This window comes from Leopardus geoffroyi, chromosome D2 (assembly GCF_018350155.1).
Source record: "Leopardus geoffroyi isolate Oge1 chromosome D2, O.geoffroyi_Oge1_pat1.0, whole genome shotgun sequence".
Taxonomy (NCBI): domain Eukaryota; kingdom Metazoa; phylum Chordata; class Mammalia; order Carnivora; family Felidae; genus Leopardus; species Leopardus geoffroyi.
In genome coordinates this window covers 31,359,589-31,381,224 of record NC_059334.1, presented here as the reverse complement: position 1 = coordinate 31,381,224, position 21,636 = coordinate 31,359,589, and the positions used below count along the sequence as shown (strand labels likewise).

Genomic DNA, 21,636 nt, shown 5'->3' with positions numbered 1-21,636 from the left:
CCTCTGCTTCAGGGCAGAGCCTCTAAAATGGATGGGAGGCAAGCCGGACTTCCCACTGACTAGGGTCACGCGCAGTCACCGTGCAAGGCCAAGGGGGGGGGCTGCCCTAGCCTGTGGGGTCAGTGAGCAGCGGTGACCTGAGTGTCCTGTTAGGAACAGCCCTCGGCCGCGCAGGTCTCTGCTCTGGCTGTACTGAATGCTAGGTGCCCACAGCTCAGTCATTCAGCGCTTGGAGGCCTGTTTCGTCCTCTGTGAAACCTGGGGAAGGTGCGGTTGGATGAGGTGATCACTAAGGTGTCCCCAGCTCTCCTATGATCTTAGTTTCCTCCCTTCCTGAGCAGCAGGAGGAAGAGACCTAGGCGGTTCCCATCCGTTAATCAATAAGGAGGAGGGCGGGGTGCAAAGAGGCAAGCAACCTCACGGGAATCGCAACACGGTCTCGAGGTGCCTTCAGCAGGGCGATGCCATCCTCGGGCTCAGCCTCAGCCATTACTGGGAATTTGGGGCCAGGGGCGGAGATGAAGTGGAGGATGGGGATCAACCGTGCCCCGTCTGTCCCCTTTGCCGGTGGCACCCACGGAGCACCTGTAGCCCCAGGACGTCCTGAGGCTTCCCGGGCCCTGATGTCCTGGCCCCCTCTGGCGGGAACATTCCCCCTGGGGGAATCTGGGAACTGTGAGACAAGGTGGGAGTGTGAGGCTGAACCGGGGCCTAGATCTGGTCTAGAATTGCAGCCCAGATCCTAGAATTCCACGCTCCAGGGCACAGAAGGGTGGACACAGGGTTTCAGATGACTGGAGCAAGCAGTTAGCCCAGAGGTAGTTGAATGGGAGCCCTCTGTGCCGCAGATCGATTTCATCCACCACGACAGGTGCCTAAACCTCTGGCCTGGCAGGTAGCAGGCAGCCGGCCCGCCGCGGAGGGCAGAAGAAGCCTAGTTATCTCAAACTGAGATAGCTCCCCCTGCCCCCATGTCCACAACGACACAGGGCAGGGGACGGGAAAAGAGCCACGACGAGAAACAAGAAAGGGAAGATATGTACACTTCCCCAGCGAGATTCATAGACAAAGGACACATCGGTATGGGATGTTATTGCAGAAAATGCCGGTTTGCATGAAGGACCAAATAAAGATGACCTTCATTGTCCCCTCTGGGTCAGGGAGGGTGTGCAGGGGGAGGTGGTGCATTCCAGGGCTTCCTGGAGACCTGCCCCCTTCCCCAGCCCGCCGTGGTGCGACACTTCACATGGACTCTGGAAGGGAGAGGAGCCTCCGCGGGGCCACGGCGGCATTCCCATTGGCACGTGATGGTGGCAGGGCGACAGAGGAGAGTGGGGCAGGCAGAGGGAGTGTGTGAGAGAGGAGCAGGGTGGTGCGGGCCAGCGGAACTCAAGGTACTCAGGCCACGGAAGGCGCGTGGCAGAGAGGAGACCTGGCCGGTGATTAGTGGAGGTGCTCTGGGGGACCGGGGGTCCTATGGCTGCGTGCTCGGGGGTCATCAGGCCAGGCGGTGGGGAGGCGGGGGCAGTGAGCAGGGGCTTCAGCAGGGGAGGGGGGAAGGGGGAGCATGCTACCCTGCAGTCTTCTTTTGTTGTCTATACTGGTCCTAAAAAGTCCCTTCACGGGGCTCCGGGGTCACCTCTCAGGGGCACACAGCGTATTTTCCTACAACTTTTTCTCTTCTCTTCAGAGATAATTCTCGTGTGACCCCGGGGTGAGACATGGGACCTGGAGTCCTCATCTCTTACTTGTATGAAAATAGCTCTGTGCACTCTAGACCTCTTGGGGAAGTTTAGGAGAGTGGGAACCTTCTAAGCCAATTGCCTTGGAGTGAGGTGCCACCCTCTTCTCCCCTTGCAGTGAGGTGAAAGGGTGGCTATGGGGCTAGAACGTCCCTGCCCGAGAGACCCTGAGCCAGGTGTGAGCAGCACTGTGGCCACTCGGCCAGCACATGTGTGGGGAGGGTTCCTAAGTGCCTCCCTGTCTCCCCTCTTCTCTTCCTCAACTACATTCTCGACCTTTCCATTCTCTTCCAGACTTGCCGGTGGTGGGTCATCTGCAGATGAAAGGGAGGGAAGCCAAGCGAGGGTCCTGTAGTGTCTCCCCGGGTTGAAGCAAAAAGGATGAATCGTTTAGTATCTAAAATCTTGACCTTGGACCATCCTTTAGTTCTGGTGGTAGCCCCAGGGTAGCGACCCCAGAGCCAGCCTGGAAGAACGGGCAGAGTGGCCCCCTCTTCTACCTCAGTTCTAGAACTTCTCAGTCTACCCACGTTTATGAGCATGCCCGTCCGTCCCCGGCCACATCACAAGATGGCGGAGCGGGAAGGGGTGTGGGACTGGCTCAGGCATCTCATTCAAATGTTCCGCCTGGGGCTCAGCTGATGCTTGCTGAACCAACCGCAGTGTGTGAAGGAAGAGAAGTCACAGTTGCCAAGAACCTGTCCAGAGGATCTCACCTTCCTGACTTTCTGGAGGGCAGGATTCGCTAGAAGCCCCTAGGAAGGGAGGGTCGGATGCGGGATGGCTCACATTAAGGGGATGTGCTTTTGCAGCAGCTGGAGGAAGAAGCCAAGAAAACATCTGGCAAGCTTTGCGTGCTCCAGGGGGCATGCTTGGAGGCCCTGAGGACCAGCCAGGGCAGGGTGACCCTTAGCGTCTACAGAGAGAAGGGGCAGGAAGTGGAGACTGAGTGGATGGGGCAGGAGGCGTGAGGAGGGCGGCTGGAGAGGCATGCGGGCAAGAACCACACACGTGGGGAAGCCTGAGTCGGCCATGCAGGCGAGGGAGGGTGATGCCATACCAATGGGCACGGGGCATCCAGTCCGTCCAGCCCTGGTAACCCCGGCTCCCCTTTCTCTCCTTTAAAACCTCGGTGTCCCTGTTCACAAAACCAACCACGATGATTATTTAGGTTGAGGTCGGCCAGCTCCGACTGTGGAGTGGAGAGGCCCAAGTCTTACCCCAGCCAGGATGCAGGGCCTTGAGGCATCTACGAGCAGGGCCCAAATCCCCGTTCATCCTCCTGTCCCAAATTCAACCTCTGCGCTCTCTTTGGCTGCCACGAGAGCTGAGCCGTGGCACATGTACAACCAGCCCCCTCCCCATTTAAAGACTCAATTGGAAACATCGCAGATGAACTTCAAAGGTAGCGTAACATCGTTTTCAGAGCCTTCCAATGGACTGTGAAGGCACTTGAGAAGCCCGGCTGATGTGCCACAAATCATTCCTCAGAAGCCTGTTTGGGGGTGCTTCCCTACTGGTTTTAGCTGGATGGCTAGTGGGCATTGGGAGGCTGTATATTAAGAGCCCCCTTTTTCTTGCCTTGTTCTACCCAGTCTGGGGTATAGATGGCCCCCGGGGACATGAAACCCGGGTGGTCTCCTGCATCCTGACAGAGGATCCCAAAACAGCTTGAACTGCTGGCCACAGAGGTGGCCGTGAAACGAAGAAGGCAAATGAGGGGCTCACAAACGCTACACCGGCTTCCAAAGCCATGCTGGAGCTCGCGGCCAAGGCCTGCTCCCCAAATCCCTTTCCTCGGGAGCGGGTTCTCATTTGCACACGTCCAATGTTCTACAGCTTTGAAGGAAAGGGATTCAGCCAGAATGACTGCAGCTGTGGCTTGAAGGCAAAGCCAACAGCAGGCAGAGTTTCCCTGGCCGAGTGAGCAGATATTTGCCTTCTTGGTTTCAAACTTGGCAAACCTCAAGGAACACACCAGAACAATGCAAGTGATAAATGAAGACATACCAACGGGCAGGGGGCGTCTAATCCAGGCGCTCCTTGGTCTCCCTTATCCCCTTTAGGCCCTCTAGAGCCTTTCTTCCCCCTCTCCCCCTGTAAATAATGGTTTAGTCCGAGAGAAAAAAATAACATCAAAACTTTAGGATCATTCCCGTGTTAAGGTTAGAAACAGAAAAAGAAAAAAAGAAAAATCAAAGAGGGAAAATACCGTCTCTTAATTAGGATCTTCTTCCCAGTAGGACTTGAGGCCAGCACCCATCCTTACTCCTCTAGAAACTGGAGACTTTGGTTCAGGCAGGTGGGCAGGGGGCAGGGGAGGAAACTGAGGCCCGGGGACAGGGAGCAGTGGGGCTCAAAGCTGGAGGTGGAGGGAAGTGTCGATGGAATCTATCTGTGGCCAGCGTTGCTAACACCGAGCCCAGAGTGGTCTGTGACGAACAGAGGACCCACTTCCTTCTCTTCGAGGGTCCATTTTTGAAAGGCTTTGACATGGCAACTTTTTTCCCAATTGGGTTTCATCCCTTTGATATTCTATTAGGAGGCAAGATGATTTTATCCAGAACCCTGGGATATGTGTGCGTGTTTGTGTGCGTGTGTGTGCACATGCGTGTGTGTGAGCGTGTGAAGATGTGCTTGGGCATGCGTGTACAAGTGTGTGCATGCACGATTGTGTGCTTGCACATGAGTGTACAAGCGTCCACGTGTACGTGTGTGTCCGGGGCTCATGGTGGCTCCTGGTTCTCAGTGAGGTCCTCTCATTGTACGTGCGTCTCTGGCCCGTCCTGGTCCGGATCATAGGCAGCTATTTGTGTATTGACAAGTTGGTTCAAGGAGCTCATTTGTTTCTGCAAAACTTCCCTAAGCATCCTCTTTCTAAATCGAACCCCACTTTGTATGCGTCAGGATCACTCTCCATTTAAAAAGGGGCAATGGGGAGTTCTTTAATGACTTTGAGTTTGGATTTTCACATGTTGGGTTTCCTGGCAAAGGGGCCGAGTGTGCCCGTGGGGAGCCTTCTTGGGAACGGGTCTCCTCAGCCGCAGAAGGCCAATGGCGTAATGCCTGGGGGCTTCCACTGTGCTCCCCGAGGTGGACAAGACCTTGAAGGCGGGCAGCGCGGGATCAGAGCAAAGGCTTGGAGCCAGAGCGCGTTCTGCCTATTACTAGCAACGTGCCTTGGGGAAGTTACTCAACCTCTCTGAGCCTGTAGAACGTGGATAATATGACCTGCTTCAAAACTTTGGTGTGACGTCTTTGTGCACGTTAAGTGCTTAATACTGACACATGGCACGTGCTCAGTCGGCGAGAGTTGCCGCATAATGATGCCAATGACGATTGTTACTTCTTGTTGGCCAGTATTGGAACCGAGGCTCCGGACACGATCCTGTCACGTCTACTGTGTTCCTGCAGTGGAAGGCTGCAAGGTTCCTCGGAGGGAGGCAAAGGACGAGAATAGTTTTTATGTTTCCCCGAATCTTTGGGAAGTCCGCCCATTTCTTGATTCCAGGGGTTCCCTGTGATGGCCAGTGCACTGGTCTGAGTGGGTTTTCTGAAGTGCAAATACTCACTTGGAAAATGCTGTGTTTAGGAGGGAACGTGTATATGCGCGTTAGGTGTGACTGTGTTGGCCCTGAGCTATGCCCACCAGTGAGAACATGATGGCGTGAACTGTCCCCGAGCAGTGGACAAGCAAAACCACCGGCTGCTTGGATGGGAAGCCCACGGTCAACTTTCTCAGCAATGTGGCCCCTTATTCACCTTGGGTCAGGTCAGCGTGAAAGTAAACACAGCTTCCCATGTTCAGAGGGTGGGCAAAGCTCCTGAGGGGTTGGCGGGGGTGGGGTTCCAGGTCCCTGATGATTCGCCTCTGGGCAACAGAGGGTCGGCGGTGGTCCTGACTTTCCAGGTGGGCAGCTTGCACCACGGGGCGCCATGTTCTAAGGGCCCAGGAAATGGCTTTACAGTGGACGCCCTCTGGAGATAGTAGAGTACTAGCTTTACCTACATTTTCCCTGCCTCTCACCCCCAAAGAGTGACAAAAAGAGGCCCTGGCAAAGAGGGGGTTCTAGGTGGGGAAAGGGCAAGTTAAAGTCGAGGAGCAGAGGTTTCTGTAAGATATAGGGATGCATGAATTGACCTGAGAAGAAATAAATTGCAGCTGGGAGAGTGGAAAGAAAAGGATGAGGGGTATGGGGTTATGGTAATGGGGTGAACATGTTGGGCGGGGGGAGAGATATTGAAGGAGTGAAGGAAGGAAGTGTCCAGCCCGGGCCAAAAGAGATAATGGAGGAAGGAGAGGTAAGGAGGCAAGGGGACCTGGGGGAGCAGGCCGCTCTCACGCACAAGCACATGCACACCCAGACGGCGCGTCTCGCAGTGACCGCAGCCTCCCCGCGTGCACGCAGACCTTCCGGCTGGCTGGCTGGCAGGCAGTCCCACCGCGGCACCCAATTTTCCTGACACCAGATTGCCAAATTCGTGCCACCCTTTATCTTGCGACGGCCTTTTTCATCCTAAACGTGGCTCCTGGGCCCAATGCATGAGGCCGCTAAAGGCCGAGAAGAGTACCGTCTCTTGCGACAAGGACAGAACATTCTTTCCATTGCCCTGTGTGTCCCCCTTAGGAAAGTGCCTGTTTGGGGCTCTGGGCCTTGCCGGCTACTGCGAGGACCTTCTTCCTTCCACGAACAGGAAAGAGGCTCCAAGGCCGTTGCCTGGTGGGACACAGGCAAGCCTAGTTTTAAGATGGCGCCTTGGTTCACCGTAAGTCAGAGCAACAGGCTTGCGGTGCAGCGACCTCTCGGTCGCCCAGGCATGCCTCTCAGAGGCCCAGGCATGACGTGTGGCGAAGTCTGAGAGCTACCTCAGGTAGCCACCCTCTCCTACCGGGGGGGGGGGGGGGGCTTGGAACACCTGCAGCTTCACCTTCATGAGCAACAGTGGGGCTTCTAAGTAGAATGTCATCTAAGCCCCTCTGGGCTTTTCCCTTGACCAAAGTGTCAATACTCTGAGCTTCAAGCCTAAGGGAAAAAAAACTGTCCATGGCAAAGCATTGACCGTGCTTGGAACTTCCTTTGTTTTGAAGGCTTTATCACCAAGCCTCTACATCTCTCCCCAAAGGTCCATTAGGGCCTGGGGTAGAAAGAGGTCTGTCTGAGGAGGTGAGATGTAGGGGGAGCTCTTCCAGCACATTCTGGCATCCCGAGAGTCAGATCTCTTGAATAGAGGACACAAGCTGTTCCTTGATTCAGAGACCCACTCTTCGGAATAAGTCAGTTGTCCCGAAAGCGGGTTTGTGCAACTTGACCGTTTGCCGGACTTGACTTTTACTAAGTGGCATATTGCTAATTTATGGGTGGGACAGGGGAAAGTGTGTAAAACTTTTAGCTAGGAAGGAGTCGTGGAGAAGAAATATTCTCCCGTGGATTCCTGGGACCTCACTGGCGCATTCAGCAACCCCAGTCCCTTACATCAGCACCTCCAGCCTCCTGCCACCCCTCCAGCTGGGACAAGGGCATCTTTCTGCCTGTCTCCACGTCTAGGGCAACACGATCACTGCCACCGGACGACTGGCTTTGCAGCCTCCAAATGGCTCACTGCCTCAAGCCAACTGGAAAAGTCTTAAGAAATAGTTCCAAAGTATTAATTGAGTATGACAAAGACAACCAGAGCACTGTAGAAATAAATTAGAAAGGGAATTAGTGTGCCAGCTAAGAGGTGGAATGATCAATTTTTTTTGGTGGTCACAGTCAGGAAGGTGGGCTTCCCAGCCTGCCTGAACAGCCAGCACATTTCTGGAAGTAGGTCTGTTTCTTCCGGTGATTTCTAGACTTGGTTTTCCGCGGGCAGTTTAGTAGGGGTCCCTCTGCCTGCTTCCTCTTACGTATAGGGGCCACAGAACAAATTGAGTTGCTTTTGACCTGCTGCCAGAGAGGACAATTTAGGGATAGAAGGAGTTCAGTAAATACACCTTAAGTTGGAATGACAGGATATAAGATATAAGCAAGATATAAGCATACAGATTCTGGCACTTTCTAGCCATGAACACGGTTATCAGTGCTCCAAGATCAGCCAGAAGACCAGGGCTTGAAAGCTATCTGCTGTGCCTCTGTCTGCGTGAGCTCAGTATATTTTGTCGTGATTCTGGCCTGTTCTCCATCTGTTCCCCCACTCATTCTCGTCTACCTCTGAGACCCTTGGATATTATGACCCACTCGAAGATGCTCTTGGGCCTCGAAGAGCTGTGTGCCACACTCCGAGAACCACTGGGAGGAAACAGCAGATGAGACGTTCTATGAAGGGACCCGGTGCTCATCTCTCGGTCGGATGTAGTTAAATGGTCCCTGCTGGGCCCAGAGGCGTCTTGTGTCATCCACTGTGTACCATCATATGGCCATGGGTGCTGTGGACATTCAATAATTGTGTCCTGCTGATGACGGCAGCGACCAAAGGGACAGCAAAGGACCTCGGGAGGTGCAATTCATTTCACGGTCCTGCTGACTTTTTCCAAGAGAAATAATGGCTGTGATGATTTTTTAAAGGGTTGGCTGCTTACAACAGCTGTCTGCTTGTGCTTGGAACTGGAATTTATTTCTTTCTCACCAGTGGCCTGGGATGCCTGGCGAAACTAAGTTTCAGAAAATACCATTTAGGGGTCCATTATCAGGGCACCCTAGGGAGAGCTGGGCACGTGACTCCCGTTGCTGGATGGCAATGCTAATCTGATGGCCACCCTGGGATTCAGTCTCCCCTTGTCTTGTGGAAAAATCCATGCTTCTATTTCAGGATTAGGCCTCAGGCTGCCTGCGTGCTACACAGCGAGCCCCTCACTATAAAGCCTTTTAATTCAGGATGATTTGCCAGGAAAAACTGTATCTGCCCACGTTGGGTCAGGAATCCCCAATTGATCATTCCACCACATCATGAAGACATTAGTAAGCAGAGCCAGAGTGCAAAGGCTCAGACTCACCCGGTTTCCTTTGTCCCCGGGTGGTCCATGTAAACCCTGTAATAAATCGCACAAATGAAGACACGTTAATGAGAAAAGGCAGGATGGCCATCCCGTCCTTCCTTCCAGGATCATAAAGGTCTTCACTGATGTCGGATTCATCAGAGACAGGCTTAATTATCCCCATTTTACAGAAGGGGGACAAAGGGGCTTGACCTAGAGACAAATAATGAGTGATGGGCAAAGCCAAGAACACGGTCCTGGTTTTCTCTCGCTGCAGCCGAGGCCCGGGCCGGTGGCTCTATTCTTCTAGCTAGCTCACTCGTGCTAATGAGTGCCAGGTGCTGAGGACACGGCCTGGACACAGAGAGCTCTCCTGGCAGAAGAGGTGTTTGCATGGCTCTCCCGCCAGGCTCTTGCTAGATAAATGACCCCAAAGCTGCTCATACCCTCTTTTCAAGGCACAGGCTGTTCTCCATTGTCTTTAGCTAGGGGAACGGCACAAGGCAAGGACCGGCCAGGGTTAGCCCGAGCAAAGCTGCCTGGGCATGGAACTGGTGAACAGATGTACCACCTCCCACCTTCCAGTGGGTGGGAAACAAAGGTCCTGGCTCTCTTGGGCGACCAACTTTTATAACAACCCAATGGGAAAATCTGCCGTAATTGGGAAGGCTGTCTCTTGGGAGAGCCGCCCCTCTCATGAAACCTCTCCCTCTGGCATTACGATGCTGTGGATTTGATTCTGCCCCTCCTCGACGGCAGGGGCCGCTGACACATTCGTCTGTGAGGCCCCCACTGCACGGAACACAGAGGCTTGCAGCGGGAGGGGCTCGTACGTGGTTGCCTCATGCCTGAGGACCTGAGGCCCAACAGGGGCCACGAGTCCCAAGGTTTGCCTCGAGCAGTGCCCAGCAGGGAAGTTCCATGGCCAGTTGGCTGTTGGCAGCCTCCTCTGTCACAGAAATCAGTGTTCTGGCTTAGCTCTGGATGTCTGCCTCGGGCTCTGGGTTTTCTATTGTGACGATGGCTCTGTTGGGGGTAGGGATAGGCGGAGAGAAACTTCCCCTCCGTCCCGCGACACTTACAGGAAGCCCAGCCGCTCCTGATGGTCCTGTCATCCCAAGGTCGCCTTTGCTGCCCTGAAACAGGAGAGAGAAACCCATGAGCCCTCCCTGACCGGGCAACAACCTTCCATCAACCGTTTTCTGTTTTTGTGTGAAACCCAGGAAACCTCTCCAGTCCCCTCAAAGAGCCGTCACTGCAAAGCAAGGGCTGAGCGGAGGGCTTGACTGGTGTGGACTGTGCCTCGGCACCTCCCTCCCTCCAGCAGAACCCATCCCCCGAGGCCCTCTGGAAAGACCGGACACTGTCCTGAAGGTAGTTGCTGGCCATCAAGCAGAAGCCGGGGAGGGGAACAAGGAGCAGGACATGAGCATGGACAGCGAAGGTGGGGAAGAGGCAAAGAGCTTTGATTTCTTCTTTGAAGCCACAACTGTCCCCTCTGAGAGCAGCCATCCTGGTTCCCAAAGCGGCTGTGATCTCAGGGAAGCCTGTGACCTAGGGGGGAGGTCTAGTGTCCCAGCGGCTCTCCGGTGACCCGCCCCGCGAGGGCCTGGTTGGGGAAGAGCTGACGGACGGGACGGGCAGCCCTCCTCGTCCCCTGAGCTGAGCCCCCCACCGGCACGGCACACGCCCACTCCCTGGGCTGCGGCTGGGAGACGTGACTGTGGGAGCTGGCCTAACGCCCGTCCTCCTGACTGCCAGGATTTTCTTATGCCACCTGGCACTCTGTTCTATGCTGTCTTCCTCAATCATACAGGGTTTAGGTGTGTCTGGTCCCAGCAGCACCGGGGACCTTGCCAGACTGAGCCTGTGACTAATGCCAGGTGACTAGGAGCCCAGCACGGGAAGCTGTCCGTCTGTCCGCTCACAGCTATAAAGTGAGCAACCCAGGCCGGCCGGCTCCCCCACGGGCTGCTGTGACGGTCACTGGGAGAGGACAAGGAGGTAACTGCTGCCAGGAGGAGTGGGTGGGGGCTAAGTACCCGCGGCTGAGCCCAGGCCGGGGCGCTGGCCCCCTCCTGGTGTTCACACTCGCTGCCCCTGGTGTGCAGACCACCCCCCTGGTGTGCAGGGTTCCCGAGCACTCACCCTCTCGCCCTTTGGTCCCGCTGGGCCTGGAACTCCGACTGGTCCTGGAGTACCCTGGGGAGGCGAAAGAAAGCAGACGTGAGGGGGCCGGTGCCAGGGGGAGCCCCGGGAGCCCCGCCCGGCGCTGGAGATGAGCAAGGTCCAGAGGCCCATTTTCAGGGTTGGCGAGGCCAGGCTCGTTCAGGGCAGTCATTCGACTGGGGCGGGTTCCTGTTTGGGTGGGGGGCCTCGGGGAGAGAGGCGTCCCCCTGCCTCAGAGCCAGATTTGAGGGGGGAAACCCTTTCGCTTCACCACCAAGCTTGCCAAGGCTGAAAACGGTAGAACTGTTGCTTAGTTTGCTCCCTGAAGCGCTTGGGAGGGGGGGGTGCCATCCCCGGGGTGGGGGCGCGGGCTGGCACCTGCTTGCCGTCGCAGCTCCACATGCAGCGGGAGGCGCTTCATGCCACAGAGACCGATGCAGACGCACACACAGAGGCAGGCGCGGGAGGGTCGTTCAGCCACCGCTTAGCCCACCCGCCCCACCGCCCCGGCCTCCCGCCTCCGGCCGGGCCTCTGCACCCGCTCCCAGGCCCCGCGGGGCAGGCTACACCGGACAGTGAAGCAGTGTGCCTCGGACGGGTGCCAGCGCTGGCCTGGCCGGGAGATGTGCCCTGCTGGCTCCCGAATCGGGGCTGCCGGGGGGTGGGGGCGGGGCTGGCTGTGACACAATTATCTTCGCCAGTTTCCACCCGGACTGGACGAGGTGTGCATCTCAGAGCTTTCCTGTTGCTCGGCCTCGGTGTTTAGATTTCCTGCCCCAGACAAGGAACTTGAGGACGAGGGGCTGGCCTGTGCGCGGCTTTCTGGGGCACGAGCCAGTGGGGGAAACGCTGACTGACCTCACGCGGAAAAGAAAAAGAGCGCTAAGACGTTCTCGGTGCCCCCTTTGCAACTACGGGGGGAGGACTGGGCAGGTGGCACAAGGGCGCCTCAAAAATGAAGGAGGCCCGATCAGGCTCAGAACGGCACTCCGGAGTCCCTGGCCTGCTTCAAGTCAAGCCTCTCAGGCCTTTCAGCTCTGCGATATTGGAGACGTTTCTTGGGCTCTCTGAGGGTCCATTTTCCTCCCTGTGAAATGGGGATGATGATACGAGTATCTCCTTTTGAGGCCCCTGCCCATTGAAACAGTTGAATGTATGTCACGCATTCGGCACCAATAAATGTCAGTATTGGCTGGGCAGGGTTATTTGCCCCATAAAACTTTTCCTTTAAGGTTGTGATATTGATTTAATGAGGGAAAATAAAACCTGGGGCCCAAAGGGGACAGCGTCTCTGAATTTGCACTGCTCCCCCGTCCGTCCAGGAAGAACGGAGCGCGTTGTGAGGACGGTTTTGCTTTCTCGGATTCCAGCCACAGATCATCCCCCTCGCCTGACGGGCCACCTGGGGAAGGCGCGCTAGGCGTGAGGAGGACGAAAAGGGAGGGACTGGGGAGGAGCGAAGCCGGAATGATGCCTGGAAAAGAGGTCTAGTCTCCGTATGGGAGCAGGTATAGTGTCGCCTCCGTAACCGCATGGTGGAGAGGGGCTCTGGAAGGGCCGTGGTCTCGGCTGAGCCACGTCACCGCCTCTGCTTGGTGAGGACACGTGCACTAGGACGAGGCTCTGCGGCTCCTTCTCGAAGCTCTGGGCTCCCACTGCACCAGCTGTGAGGTCCACCTCCAGGGCCCCGAGAAGGCCCACTGTTGCCTTTGTGCTTTTGACATCGGCCTGTACCCCAAGTGGATGTCCTGCACCTCCACAAATGAAAGCCTGCAAACCCGCTTTCCCCTGAGGGCCATTCCAGCCAGCTCATTAGAACCTCGACTTCTAGGCAGACCATGCAGCTGTGGCCTCACAAGTGTCCCCGCAAAGGCAGGGCGGGGACTCCCTGGCTGGAAGGGGCCGGGCGTACCCACAGCTCTGGTGACGGCTCCCGGGCAGGGAAGTTCAGCCTCCTGGCCCTCGGTGGTCAGTGATCCCTATACCCTGGGAAGGTGACAGGCTTCAGTGGGAAAGCCACTTCCCTAAAGACCTCCCGGGGTGCTCTGGGAGGGGCCTGGCAGGTGGAGAGGAGAGGAGAGACTCTTTTTCTGATGCTTCAGCTGTGTGTCACGAGAAGAAGGGCCAGGCGCTTTCTAGTCATGAGTAGTGATGCCTGTTTTCTGGAATCAGAAAACAATGAAGAGGGGACCCGAATGTTCCTGACTTGCTCTGCATAAGCCCCCTGTTGAATCGCGGGGCCGCTGCGGCACCACAGGAAGTGGCTATAACATGCCTGCCGAACACTGAGCCGGGACCGTCCCACGTGATCCTAGATGCTACACCTGTCCTCACCCCAGTACACTCCACAGGGGCTGCACAGGACTAGGAAGCCCTTGTGGGCAGACAGGAGATGGACAGAGCTCACAGCATGAAGACAACACGGCATGACAGGCACATACAGACACTGTTGTGTTTGGTGGGCGTGAGTCAGGGTCCCGACCCCTGGGGCTGGGCTCCCAGGCCGCACTCGGCCCTCCGCGAGAAACAGAGTCTATGCCGCTGGAGCAGACTTCCACCCTGTGCCCGGCAGTCAGGAAATTCAGATTCGAGGACCCTGGGCTCACACGATGGCCGGGGGAATTCAGATGAAGGCCAATCCGTCTTTGGCCGAGAGACCCGAATAAGCGTTTCTGAACTGAGTGCAGACGGTACCTTTCTGGTGTTGGTGGTGGGATGAGGCATGACTCACGGGGAAAACGAGGCCACAGCGGGACAGGGACAGACGAGAGGGGTCACAGGCCGGGGGGTGGGGTGGGGTGGGATGACGGGTAACGGAGAAGCGACACTCACCGGTGGCCCAGGCCTGCCGTCCAAACCTGAAGCTCCCTGGACGAAGGGAACAGTTTGACCAAGAAAAGGGGAGGGGAGGAACGGGAGGGAGAAAAAGGGACCGGGGAGGGAAGAGGTGAGTGAAGCAGTGACTCTGGACAGACACAAATGCTGGCAATCAAACAAAATGGGAGAAATAGGCTTGGGAGGACAGGTAATGGTATTCACACGGAGACCAACAAAAACGGACGCTGGGTGCAGTGTGGCCGACCGCTGAGCAGGCCGGTGGAGATCCGTGCAGATGGCCGTTCTGATCCTCAGCGCCCCCTGCTTCCCTCTCGCCTGTTATCCCCTCTCAGAAACCCCTCTCCCAGGGGCTTCCAGTGCCCCGGAGAAAGGGACGCAGAAAGAGAATTCGTGGGAAGGTGTCCGGAACCAGAGGTAGTGCATCCCTTCCCCAGGACCAGTCTCACCGCAGAGGGACAAGCCTGTGTGGACGGTGGGTTGTCTTCCCAGCGTCTTTTGCACAGCTGCTGAGACCAGGCCATGCTGGGGAACCCTGAGGAAATCAGTACTGACTTGGGAACCTGGGGGAGAAGCCAGCCTGCTTCTGCTCCAGCGTTGGGGCTCGGATGTTAGGGCTAACGATGCCTGACCTTTCTCTGGCACTGCAGTTTGCAAAACTCAGCACGAACTCGGTCCTTTCGTGTTGTCCCAAACAAGGGCCCTTTTATAGAAGAAGGCTTTGGGGGCAGCTGACTGCGACAAAGGTCTAAGGCCACGTACGCCCTGGAGTAAACTGGCTGGCGGGTGGGATGCTATTAAGACCATTTGCAATGCAGCATCCAGTGATATATGAGAGGGGAATAGGCTGGGAAGCTGCCCCTGAGACCCACCTAGAAAAACCAGGGGGGAATTTGTCTAATGACTCCAATGTGACAAACCACAGAGAAGGCAGTGGAGACACTCTGGCCCCGTAAGGACTGAGTTCTTAAAAACTGCTTCCAGCAGTTCAGAAATGAGCCTAGGCCAGGGTGCCTGGGTGGCTCAGTTGGTTAAGTGTCTGACTTCCGCTCAGGTCGTGATCTCGTGGTCCATGAGTTCGAGCCCTGGGTAGGGCTCTGGGGTGACAGCTCAGAGCCTGGAGCCTGCTTCGGATTCTGTGTCTTCCTCTCTCTCTGCCCCTCCCCCCACTTGTGCCCTGTCTCTCTCTCTCCCTCAAACATAAATGAACATTTAAAACATTAAAAAAAAAAAAAAAGAAAAAGAAATGCGCCTAGGCCTCAGGATTGTACGGTGGGGCGATGCCCCCCGGCAAGGAAGGGCAGGGGAAAGGGTGCTGGGTAGTAAGGTCCTCTGGGGACTTCCTTCTCAGTGTTAGAATCACAAAAGTTCCAGGATGATCTTGACTCACAGCCTAGAAAGCTGTGGTTCTCAACCCCACTGCCACATGAGAATTTCCTGGGGGAACATGTCAAATAATACAGATGCTTGGGTCCCACCCCACCCCAACTCAACCAGAGTCTCCGAGAATGAGGCTGGGAGTAATGGCATGTTTGGAAAGCTCCAGGCAACTCCAGTGTGTAGCCAGCCCTGAGAACCACTTCTGTAGGGCAAACAGGAGGAACTGAATAGGATGTCCTAGAAAAGCAGACTCCTACCATATGGCATACGATATTGCGGTGAAGCCGAAAATCAGAGCTTTCACTAAATATCCACACGCTTTGTCTATGCAGCATTAATACTGAGTTATCTTGAGAGATCTGGAGCAGTGGACCCAGACTGGAGGTTTTCAGGGCCTATGTGGGCCACTGACATATTTTGCACAATCTGCAGAGTTGCAAGGAATTTTGACTTCACGTTAGAAAATGGGGAGATTTCATGTAAAATGCCAGATGTCCAGCTTCCTTTGAAAAATGAGACTATCCAGAATACTGGACCCTCATTCCTCCAAGGCAACAGTCAGCTAAACTGAGGAGGAACTGCTTTCCTTAAGAAGAGACCCATGATCTCCAATGGGCCACAGTCCCCACTCCTCCCTATTGTCTCTCCGAAGTTCCCGTCTGTTGCCAGCTGTGAATATGCTTGCTCTGTTGTTTTCCTAAGCTAGCAAAAGTATTTCCCTGTGCCCGTTTCGCTATTGAAAGTTGACAGGTTGAAGGTAGACCGGCACTTTGTCTTTCCTCTGGCACTTTCTTTGTTTATATAACCTGTTTGGTCTCTGTGCCGTTTGCATTGCAACCCCTGGCTACAGTCCCCAGTGTTCGCTAGGGTGTTGGGGCCATGAAGGCGGACAAGGAGAGATCTGTGGTTGAGCGGGGGCAGGAAGGCTCTTTAACAGTAAGGAGCATTTAACCATGCCGGACATAGCCTGAGACCAGGAAAATGTCTGTTCAAGTCATCAGTTTTCTTTCAGGTACATCAGCTCCTTCCTTAAATGGTCCTACATTTGATGCGCTAATGAGGGTAGAATCATACCTTTTGGTCTTGCTGTTTGGTTGCTGTGATTATATTAGCCAGACCTTTGAGCCCTGCCAAGCTGGGGTAATTGGGTTTCTCTTTGTTGGAGAACAAAGCTGTTCTTTACGGCTTCCCAGGGTGGGAACTGGCCTTGTGCCTGGGACGGAGGAAGCCCCAGTGGCTGGAATGAGCCTCTTCTCGAGGCTGTGGCCTCAGTGAAGGAGCAGCCTCTGGCGTGGCCTGACCACTGACTTCACATATGCCATCAAGTGACCCTCTTTCTTCTCTGGGGCCATCAGTAAAATGAGGAGATGGACCGCGAATGACCATGCTAGCTCTAGAAAACCAAGCCACGAAGAGTGTCAGCCCCTCTGGGGTGTGAGGGAGGATGAAGCCCAGGGCTCCAGGGAGGGCGAGGCGGTGACAAGGCCATGAGCCCCCTGGAGTTTGGGACAAAAGATTTGCCCAGGCCGGGCCCCACGTCTGGAAATGTAGATGCCTCCCAAGCGGCCCCTCGCCCTGACCTGGGATCTGATCTCAGGGCAGGCTGCGACGAGAGATCTGAAAGGCCTCAGCCTGCTGGGACCAGAGAATCTGCCTTTGTACAGGCTTTTCTGCCATGGCCAGTGCTTAAGAGCAGAGAGTGGGGGCTCTGCTCGGGTCTCAGTAGGAAAATAAGAGGGAGACGAAGACATTTCACTGTCTCCTTGCCCCCAGGTCCTTCACGCTGGGCTCCCAGGAGGGCAGAGCTTTACTGCCTCTGAATCAGGCACATGTAGGCCAGAGGCTGTTCTCAGGCCACTTGTGGCTCTCCAGCTGGGTGCTCCTTGGGGGGGGGGGTGTCATATGTAGCTCTCTATTCCCCCCACACCCAGGCCAGGACCTGGCCCAGAGGGAGCCCTCGGTAAGGGAATTAGAGCCTATGATCTCGCCCGGGGTAGGAAAGCAAAACCACGCGGAGTTCAGGGATGCTCAGAGCCTGAGAACCTGCAGCAGTGTTCTCCTGGGGTCCCATACACCACCCAGCCTCCTCAGGACCACCCAGCTGGGCTCCTCACGGTGCTGCTGGCTCTGAGATACTTACGGGTAATCCCAGCGGCCCTCGGTCTCCTTTCTCTCCCTGGACACCCTTCTCTCCTTTTGCTCCATCCAGTCCCGCTTCCCCCTGAAGGAAAGGGAGGGGGGAAGATCACAGATGGGCACGTCTCAGCCACCTCAGTCTTGCGTTCTGGGATCCCGGAGGGTGGGGTGGGTTGGGGAGATGAGGGCAGGTAGAGGATGAAGGAGGGAGGCGGTGGAGGTGGCTGGCCCAGGGATGGCAGGCTGGAGACTCCAGGAGTCCTTGAATTCCTAGCCTGACTCTCCCTCAGTTTGAGTCCTCAGTATGCCTGTGGTGACTGGGAGGTCCCCCAAAGAAAAGGGGGTGGAGTGGACACAAGCCCACAGGGCAATTCCAGGTGGGGCTTGGGCCTAAGTGACCACTTGTATAGCAGCAAAAGTGGGGCCCTCCAGACACTGGCAGGTGCCTGAAATGCCAGCATGGGAACCCCGAGGCTTGCAAACTAACTGGGACAAGAAATTGCCCAACAGTCCCCTGAAGTATACTGGGGCAGGAAGTAAGGGCCAGTAAGCCATCAGCGCCCAGCCCCTCTTACCCAGTTGGAATGCTTTTGAGCGGGGAACCTGGGAGACCTCCAGGCTAGAGACCAGTGGGTTTGGACCCGGGGAGGGGGCCCACACTACACCTCTCTCTGTCTCCCACCCAAACTTCAAGGAGAGGGAAGGATCTGGGGTGGGTCACATGGAAAAGGATTTCATCATCTGCTAAGAATCTAACCTGTCACTCACTGGGTGGATTAATGGATGGGAAAATTCTAAATCCAAAGCCTGCCCAGTGTCAATGATGGATGTGAAAAGGACTGTAGGGCTTCATTCTGTCCTGATTGTAGCCACTGGCTAGAGGGTCACGTGATTCCATTTAGGGAGGGGTCAGCCGGGCCACCTGTCTCTGAAGGACTTTCTTCCTTTGCAGCCCTCACCCCCCGCCCCTTCCCCTGCTCCAGCACTTGCCACATGACCTCTTCTTACCTTTGGTCCAGGAACACCTTGGAGTCCCTGCATTTGGAAGCAAAACAGGGGTGTCTCAGAACTGCATTTCTGGTTAAGTCAAAAATACCTTGTCCACAAGTTGGACCACAAAAGAGCAAGGGCCTGGGGTCCCTGCCCAGGGGAAGCAGAGGGGATGCTAAGGGGGTTTGTGCTTGGGCCTCCCTGGGGTGGGGTCTGATCCAGGCTCCCCAGCCAGGGACTGACAGAGAGTCTCTCTGTAACCCCCACAGCTGACCTAGAGTCTCACGAAGGGAAGATTTGGAAGGAACACAGCAAAAGTGGAATAAATTAACATATGCAAAGTGTTTGGAGCAGTGTTTGGCACATAATAAGTCTCAAGAAATGTTGGCTACTCTCATCGTTACTACTCCTACTTCTGCCAGTGACAATGGGTGACACAGTGCCCTGGGGACTGTGAACCCCACAGAGGAAGGACCAGCATCTGTTGGTTGAGGATGCTTGGGGACCTTATAAAGGCCTCATCTTATCACCTGTAACCATGGAAAGGCCGATCCACTGGGGCTGGTCTTAAATCACTGTCTCTATTAATCTAGATCATTTTGCTGGCCAGATAGCAGAAAGAGGAAGCAGGAGAGCAGACGCCTGATGGCCAAGGGCAGAGCTTAGTGACAGAGGGACTCCTGCAGGGCCGTGGGACCAGACCCCAGGGCTGCCCGGCCACTCAACTATTTCCGGGAAACCCGGCAACACCCAGGTTCCTTGGTGTCACTGAGGTGGTGCCTGTTTAGCAAGGGAAGGAAAACGAGTAGGGAGGGGTTTGCGGTTGAGAAAATCCCACCCTGGGAGGAGGCCGTGACAGTGACCTGAGGCCTCTGAGGTTGACCCCAGTGACTGCTGCGGCGAGGGGATGTCAGGGGCCCGGTTAGAGTGGACTGAAACACTGACAAGCCCTCCAAACTTACCGGAGGTCCGGGAGGCCCCTCTGGCCCTGGGGGCCCAGGAACCTAGAATCCAAAGGGAGATGGTTAGCCCACCGCCTGTTACGCTCCAAGCGGCCTCTCCTTCTGACATGGCTCAGGGTCCAGCTGGGGACTGACTGCAAAGCCAGAGGAAGACAGAACTGCCCAGCATGTAGTCTCCCAAAAGAAGGCTTAGAACAGGGCAGAAACTCACAGCAATTGATTAACCTGTACAATATTAAAAAAAAAAAAAAAAAAAAAACCAACCCAAACATTGCCAGGAAATGCTGTCGAAACGTCTAGACTTCCAGATTTTCTTGAAAAAAAAAAAAAAAAAAAAAAAAAAGAGACAGAAAGAAAAAAACAAAACATCTGGCAGCACTAAGACTCTTGTTCATGCATGGCAACAATTGCCTAGAGCTGAATAAGAGGTTTCCCCTCTGGGGCATGAGATCTTTCGTCGACCCCAGTCCCCACCACCCCCTATTGTCTTTGACCTCGACCTTTACCTTCATTTGTTGCATGCCTGGTCCTTGCAGGCATTTGAATTTGAGATCTTTGGCTTCAAGGAGCAGAGATTGGTTATGTGGAATGGGGGGACGCTGAGCAGTTTTGGAAAAATGTCCCTCAAGTCTCCTCGGGTCTGTAAGAGAGACCGCTGGTCTCTGCTTCCCTTGAAGGCACAGTGAAGTAGAACAGATTCATACTGGGCAGGGAAGGGGGAGGGACCCAGGGGGTCTCTGTCTCTCTGTGTGGAGGATGCTGTTCATGGCAGATTCTGTTTCTGATCAGGATGGACACCCATTTGCCCACAGTCAGTCACCCAGGAGGCAAGGGGGAGTCCTGCCTGCTCCTTTCTGAGCTGCTCACCCCATTTCAACTTTGAAGCTCTTCTCGCCTGCCCAGGGTTAGAATCCCACGGAGTGTGGCCGGGGTGTGACCTCTCTGCCAGGCCATCAGAGAGGAGCTCCCTACACCGGGCAGAACTGGCACCTCTAAAGTCTCTTGGATCTGTGGACTTCTCGGCTCAACCTCTGGAAACTCGATTTTCTTTTGTGAAAAAGTTTACTGCTTTTTTTCTTATTATAAATAAGTAGTTCACGTATCCTGATTGTGGTCGAAGCTACCCAAACCTATGTATTGAATAAAATTCACGAACTATACAGACGTCGATTTTACCGTATGATAATTTGGAAAATAAAATAATTAATAACAGACCCATTAGAAGCCTTTGTAAATTACAAGGGATTGAAAGAACGGAAAAGAATAAACATCTGAATACTAATATTTTGCCTTATTTCCTTCCACGCTTTTTTGACGCGGCGTAAAATGTATTTGAATAGTCCGTACTTAATGATGATTATCATTAATTATATATATATGATTATATATATATATGATACCTATACATGATATATATACAATTTATGATAATCATCATATATATCATATATATATCATATATAATATCATATATATAATATCATATATATAATATCATATATATAATATAATATATAATATAATATATATGTCATATATATATATCGTATATAATTTGATTCTCTGCTGGTTTTTCATTTAAATAGAAAAAATTTTTCTATTTTTTGAGTACGTTCCCCACAAGCGTCCTTTTCATGGCGACTGCACGGCACAGAATGAGTTCCTCCCCAGCTGGGGCTCGGAACAGTGCTTGGCACAAACATTCTCAAACATGGGGACCCTTATTACCAGTAGTATTATCAACCATAAGTCATTGAATCATTTCCTTCTTGTTAGAAATGTAGCCTGTTTCCAATTTGTACTTTAAGTACTTCTGGAAGGAACATTTCTATGTGTGGTGCTTTTCCCGCATTTCGGAGCATTCCATTAGGACACCATGCACGTCTACCTCGGTAACCGTATCATATCATCAGGTTTGTCTCCCTAAGTGAGGCTGGGCCTTGGTGACACTGAAGGTGACCAGGGGCAGGGGACCTCTCTGGGGGCTGGGAAGCCTTGGTGGTCTCTTCCTTGGCTCTGGCTGGGTGGCCTAGGCCCACCCACCAAACGTCCTCTCCCTCACATACCACTGAGCTCTGCTGCTTTCCTGGCTCTTTCCCTGAGTCTACAAATAGGCCCGAATCCCTCTCATCTCGTGAGAACCTGACTTCCATCCTGAGTTCCTCTCCACTGTTGTGTCCTCCTCCCTTCACCAGACATCTCTCAGAGAATAACGCGTCTCTCTGGAAAGCCTGCTTCCGGAGCTTCTAGGCAAACTCCTACAAAGTCTTCAAGACCCTGCTCAAATGCCCCGTCTTCTAGGATGCTCACCTAACGCCTTGAGCTGCTAACCATTGTATGCTTGCTGCTGGGGCTGTTGGCTGCACAGAGATGGTTCTGTTTCTTTTCCTACCTCCAGACTCTAGCACCGGAAACGAAGCATGGCGGGTGCTCTGTGAACACCAAGGGGGAGACCGTGAACTGGGGC

The 21,636-nt window shown here is 54.5% G+C and overlaps 1 protein-coding gene across 27 annotated transcripts in view; it reads right to left on the bottom strand.

Moving 5' to 3' along the window:
• The window catches only part of COL13A1 (collagen type XIII alpha 1 chain), a 148,949-nt gene that overhangs the window by 2,511 nt on the left and 124,802 nt on the right, over window positions 1–21,636 (bottom strand). For 11 of the 27 annotated variants that reach the window (XM_045437654.1, XM_045437653.1, XM_045437664.1 and 8 more), the window contains 8 exons: window positions 19,170–19,211; window positions 18,226–18,252; window positions 17,222–17,302; window positions 13,699–13,734; window positions 10,846–10,899; window positions 9,780–9,833; window positions 8,716–8,751; window positions 1,074–2,880 (listed from right to left, as the gene is read on the bottom strand). In XM_045437654.1, the coding sequence (XP_045293610.1) occupies window positions 2,659–2,880; window positions 8,716–8,751; window positions 9,780–9,833; window positions 10,846–10,899; window positions 13,699–13,734; window positions 17,222–17,302; window positions 18,226–18,252; window positions 19,170–19,211 (552 nt within the window). In that variant the 3' untranslated portion in view covers window positions 1,074–2,658. Of the gene's footprint in view, window positions 1–1,073; window positions 2,881–3,752; window positions 3,840–8,168; window positions 8,752–9,779; window positions 9,834–10,845; window positions 10,900–13,698; window positions 13,735–17,221; window positions 17,303–18,225; window positions 18,253–19,169; window positions 19,212–21,479; window positions 21,602–21,636 lie in introns of those variants that run through there. The other 16 variants (XM_045437663.1, XM_045437673.1, XM_045437674.1 and 13 more) reach the window with 12 other exon arrangements.